Source organism: Echinops telfairi, unplaced genomic scaffold (genome assembly GCF_000313985.2).
Source record: "Echinops telfairi isolate 266 unplaced genomic scaffold, ASM31398v2 ScPeMD7_7457;HRSCAF=8495, whole genome shotgun sequence".
NCBI lineage: Eukaryota > Metazoa > Chordata > Mammalia > Afrosoricida > Tenrecidae > Echinops > Echinops telfairi.
Genome location: NW_022111357.1, coordinates 46745072 through 46750172, shown reverse-complemented (window position 1 = coordinate 46750172; position 5101 = coordinate 46745072). Strand labels below are relative to the sequence as shown.

The following is a 5101-nucleotide window of genomic DNA, read 5'->3' as shown; positions in this document are numbered from 1 at the left end:
ATTTTCTCGGTGCTCTCAGCCATCCTGTACCTGGGCAACGTCACCTACAAGAAGAGGCCCACAGGCCGCGACGAGGGGCTGGAGGTCGGGCCCCCAGAAGTGCTGGACACACTCTCCCAGCTCCTCAAGGTACCAGCCGACCAGGCAGGAGCTTCCCACTGACGCCGTGGCCCTCCCTTGTTTCTGGCAGCCAGCCCTACATCCCCCAGGCACGGTCCTCTTGTGAGATCCTCCCAGGCGACTCTGCCCCTAGGCTACATTGGTGACTCTCAGAACCGGGCCAGAAACCTGACTTTAGCAGAAGTTTAACATAAGAGATTGTGTCTAGCTAGCTTTCTACATGCCTTCTTACTTACCTGACTGCTTACCTGTCTACCATCTGTCTGCATGCCTACTTACCTACCTGCCTGCCTCTCTGTTCCACTGCTTCTCAGGTGAGGGGGGTTCTGTCTCACCCCTCAGGGTGCTCAGCAATATCTAGGGGACATTCCTGGTCGTCACATCTGGGGCTGGTGGGTGCTACCGGCAACGAGGGCCTGGGGGCAGGGGAGGCTACTCCACACCCCACAGTGCCCACCACAGAGAATGAGCTAGAATCAGGTGTCACGATGCACAGATTGGGGATCCCTGGCCACAGTCATGCTTCCAGTGGGACCCGTGGGTGCCGGGCTGCTCCCCGCTCCCTCCTCTGTTGCAGGCAGCGAGAGACTACTACACCAGGGAGGGGGCTTGGTGGCTGGCTCTCCAGGGGAGGCCCAAGCCCAGGTTCAAGTAGTGATGGTTGTGATAGGGCCCAATGGCTGCCCTCACCCCCCACGCTTCCGTGGCCATACCAACTGTCAGCCTGGGGAGCGAGAAGTCTACAGCACCCCCGGTGCAGCACGGGTCACGGGTTGGCTGACCTGAGGCGGTCGGGGGGCGGGGGGGGGTGGGAGGCTCGACTGCCCTTCTGGCCCAACCACTCTGAGTCCCATTGCCCTTCCCTCTGGGCCTGGCGCAAGGAATGCCGACCTCGCCTGACACCTCCTCACCCCTCTCCTCTCGTCCCCTCCCCCGGCGGGGAAACAGGTGAAGCGAGAGATCCTGGTGGAGGTCCTCACCAAGAGAAAAGCGGTGACCGTCAACGACAAGCTCATCTTGCCCTACAGCTTCAACGAGGTGAGCACGGCCTCGGGCCGCCCTCTTACTGGCCAGGTGGGTGGGCACAGGGCGGTAGAATAGGACGTGGCAGCATCATGGTCCTCCTGTGCACATGGGCACAGCACCCACTGCTGAGATGGCCAACTGCAGCCCGAGGGCCAAATCTGGCCCCCCACTTGGGTCTGTCGGTAAAGTTTTATTGGCACCCAGCCACACACATTCATTTTGCACACTGTCAGTGGCTGCTCTTGTAGCCTCTGGGTGGTGCACATGTTCAGGCACTGGGCTGCTGGCCAAATGTTGGAGGTTCCAGTCACCCAGAGGCGCCTCAGAAGAAAGGCCTGGTGATGAACGTCTCCAACAATCAGCCCCCGAGAACTGTGACACCGCGTGGGGTCAGCAGGGCCGGGCTGGGTCCACGGCAGAGCCGAGTGGTGACCAGAGAGGGGGGCTGGCTACCAGCACCACAGGGTCTCACTGTTGGGCCTTTGCAAAAAAAGGGGGCCCACTCCTGAGCTCCACGTGGCCTGAGACACTGCTTCTTGGACTCTTGGTCTGAGGGGCTCAGGCCAGACCTCCTGAACCGTGAAACAGCGCCACCACCGCCCCCACCACCACCCCCGGCCTCCGTCCCAGCGGGGTGTTTCCTTGCTGGAGTGTGTTGCAAATTTCACCCCCATGAGTCCACGTGGGTACAGCAGGTCACCAGCGTGACAGAGAGGGGCCCAAGGGGACAGCTCCTAGTCGGGGATGGTTTGCTCCCTCAAAGGCTGGTTGGGGAGTGGCCCTGGTGGTGGTATGGTTATGCACTGGGCTGCTAACTACAGGTCAGCTGTTCAAATCCACCAGCAGCTCCTGGGGAGAAAGGTGAGGCCTTCCACTCCCGTAAAGAGACACATTTCTCAGAAGCTCAGGGGCAGTTCCAGCCTGTCCCTTAGGTCCCTGTGAGCGACCATGAGTCTCATTTGGTCTCACGGACAATCTAGAGCCGGGGGATGTGGATGGTGCGTGCATTCCACTGGAGGTGTGCCACACCCCACCCCACCCCCCCCCAAGAAAAACCTGGCAAGTTTCCAGGTGGCGCACAGCTTGCAAACTAGGAGCGTGCCTCTGCCCTAGACCCATGTGGGCTCACCTCGATTGGGGTTGACCCCTGAGTGGGACAGGCCTTCAAAACACGCCTGGCTGCTGACCGAAAAGTTCACTCAGGGGCCCTTGGAAGAAGGTCTGGTGACCTACTTGTGAGCAAGCAGCCGTGACAAACGGAGCGCCCCCCGGTCCACCCCACTGTGTGGTGGAGACGGCCACCGACCAGACGCTTAGAGGCCCAGGGCCACCCGTGACCCCTGTCTGCATGGCGCCCTCCCCGTGTGCCCAGGCCATCACCGCACGTGACTCCATGGCCAAGTCCCTGTACAGCGCGCTGTTCGACTGGATCGTGCTGCGGATCAACCACGCCCTCCTCAACAAGCGGGACATGGAGGAGTCTGTGTCGGTGAGCGCCCGCCCAGAGACTGGTGTGGGGGGGAGTCACCGCCACCCACCCGCAGGCCCGGGGTGGGGTGTGGGTGGAGGGAAGGCTTCATGATTTGAGGGACCCCGCCCAGAGTGGACACGAGGGGCCTCACAGCAGCCCGGGTCGGCGCCCACTCCCTCTGGAGAGCCTTGCAGTCACCCCGCCGCCCGGTTTGCACAGTGTCTGTCCATCGGGGTCCTGGACATCTTCGGGTTCGAGGACTTCGAGAGGAACAGCTTTGAGCAGTTCTGCATCAACTACGCCAACGAGCAGCTGCAGTACTACTTCAACCAGCACATCTTCAAGCTGGAGCAGGTGAGGCCCATCCCCCACGCTCTGCCAAGGCAGGGCCACCCCCACAGGGTCCTCAAGTGTTCCCTCTGCTCCCGAGTCCCCGGGGTTTGAGGTGTTCAGAGCTCAGCTCAGAACCGAGAAATGGGCGGTGAGGACCCACCACAAGGGCCTCAGAAGACAGGGCTGCTCCGGGAAGGCCACCGCTCAGAAACACGCCCACCCCACTCACCCCACCCCGCCTTCAGCACACATGGGGCGGCCAGGAGTCGGGTCTGCCCCCTGCCGCCAGCCACCTTTGAATGTGCAAGTGGTTTCCATGGGACTGACCGGAGGGCCGGGGAGGGATCCGTTCTGTCCTTGACAGTGACAATTCTCACAGAAACGGGGTGGTGGGGTGGTGTGTGTGTCTGTCTGTCTGTCTGTCTGTCTAAGGGGACCATGCACAAAGCCAAAACGGTGAGCCCCCACCCATGGATTTATGTGACCGTTCCCTGGTTTTAGCCCCAAGCCTTTGGGCTGTGGCCTGATCCCAAGTGAGATGTGCTGCGAGGACACACGTCTGTCAGATGCGGTCAGCTTGTCCTGCTGTGGTTCGTTGCTGTTGAATTGGCTCTGGCTGTGGCCACTCCACACTTCCCATGCCATCCTCACGGTGACCAGCAGAGCGGTCCTCGGTCACCAGATGTTCTGATGGCCCTCCAGCCAGGGGCTGTCCCCAGTGCTGCGTGAGACACCTGCGTGGGGAGCCCGGTCTTTCCTCCTCTGGAAGCTATGCTGACACCCATCCCCCAGGGGGTCCCCCTGCTTCCAGCCCCAGGGCAGTACAACCAGCGACGGGTGGTGGCTCACACTGGAGCTGGAGGGGCCAAAAGTACGTGAACTATCCAAGTGGATCAGTATCTTTTACATGGACCACGTGTTAAGATTAATTTTTTTTAATTACCTAGAAACTTCCTTTTTGTTTTTTAACGTGGCTCTTAGAAAGTTTAGACTTCGTGCCTCCCACGTGGGAGACCCACCCCCCACCCCTGTTCGGTTCCCAGCCAGGGGCAGCCCCCACCCACCCAGCAGGTGGAGGCTTACCTGCCGCCAGGACGCTGAGCAAGTGTCAGCAGTTTCCAGACGCAGACACACGAGGCAGAAAGGGCTGGTAATCCGCTTCTGCAAACCAGCCAGGGGCACCCTGGGGATCCTAGTGGGCCTACCCAGAGCTGGTGGGGAGGCGGGTGCAGGAACCAGCGGCATTCCCTTCCAACATGCCTGGGGTCCATTGTGAGTGAGTGGGAGGCCAGCTAGCAATGACTGTGTTAAATTAAAAAAAAGAAAAACACCACCCCAGGGAAGGGCAGTCTCCCTCAGGGACTGGGAGTACTGGGGATCACGTGGTCATCAGTCACACACTGGTGGCCTCCGGGGAGCCCCTGGGCCAGTACTGTAAGCACCTCTCCGTCTAACCTACTGTACACGTCCCAGTGATAGCCCCTGACCCCACCCGGGGCCACCACCCCCCCAGGTAACTAGGAGGGACTGCTCTGTCCCCAACCCTGCTTTGGGTGGGCTTCCTTGGACCTCCCGTGTCCAAGCTCCAGCTCAGTGAACCCTGGGGCTCCGTGATGACAACCGCCAGCTAACGGTTTCCCTCATCCGGTGATCCGCCTGTTCATGTCTTGTCCCTGTCCCGTTTCAGACTGAAGGAATGCTCTCTTTAAACAAACAAGAAATCCATTGCCATTATGTCAGTTCCAGCTCACCTATGGAGGCTCCCAAGGCTAAATCTTGACAGGCGCAGAGAGCCTCGTCTTTCTCCCTGAGTTGGCTGGTGGGTTTGAACTCTCAACCTTGCGGTTTGCAGTCCAGTGGTTGACCCTCCAAATCGGACCGGAACAAAAAGCCAAACTCACTGCATGGCGTCCATGCCGACTCCTGGCGACGCTCCTAGGACAAGGTGGAATGCTCCTGTGAGTTTCCTGAGACTGGCACTGCTGAGGGGGGTAGAAAGCCCCGTCTTTCTCCCCGGGCGGCTGGTGGTTTCCAACTGCTGACCTTTCAGAAGGCAGCCCAGCTCATGACCACCAGGGCTCCTTGTTGCCTGGCAGCACCTTTTAAGTCATGGGTGGCTTGCATTGTAATGGCAACAGACGGTGCCTCTGC

The 5101-nt window shown here is 60.2% G+C and overlaps 1 protein-coding gene across 1 annotated transcript in view; it reads left to right on the top strand.

The window, feature by feature from the left end:
• Positions 1 to 5101, top strand: part of MYO9B (myosin IXB) — a 76758-nt gene that overhangs the window by 36940 nt on the left and 34717 nt on the right. The window contains exons 6-9 of the mRNA XM_045299258.1: positions 1 to 129; positions 1069 to 1158; positions 2519 to 2635; positions 2837 to 2971. Of these exons, the coding sequence (XP_045155193.1) occupies positions 1 to 129; positions 1069 to 1158; positions 2519 to 2635; positions 2837 to 2971 (471 nt within the window). The remainder of the gene's footprint in view (positions 130 to 1068; positions 1159 to 2518; positions 2636 to 2836; positions 2972 to 5101) is intronic.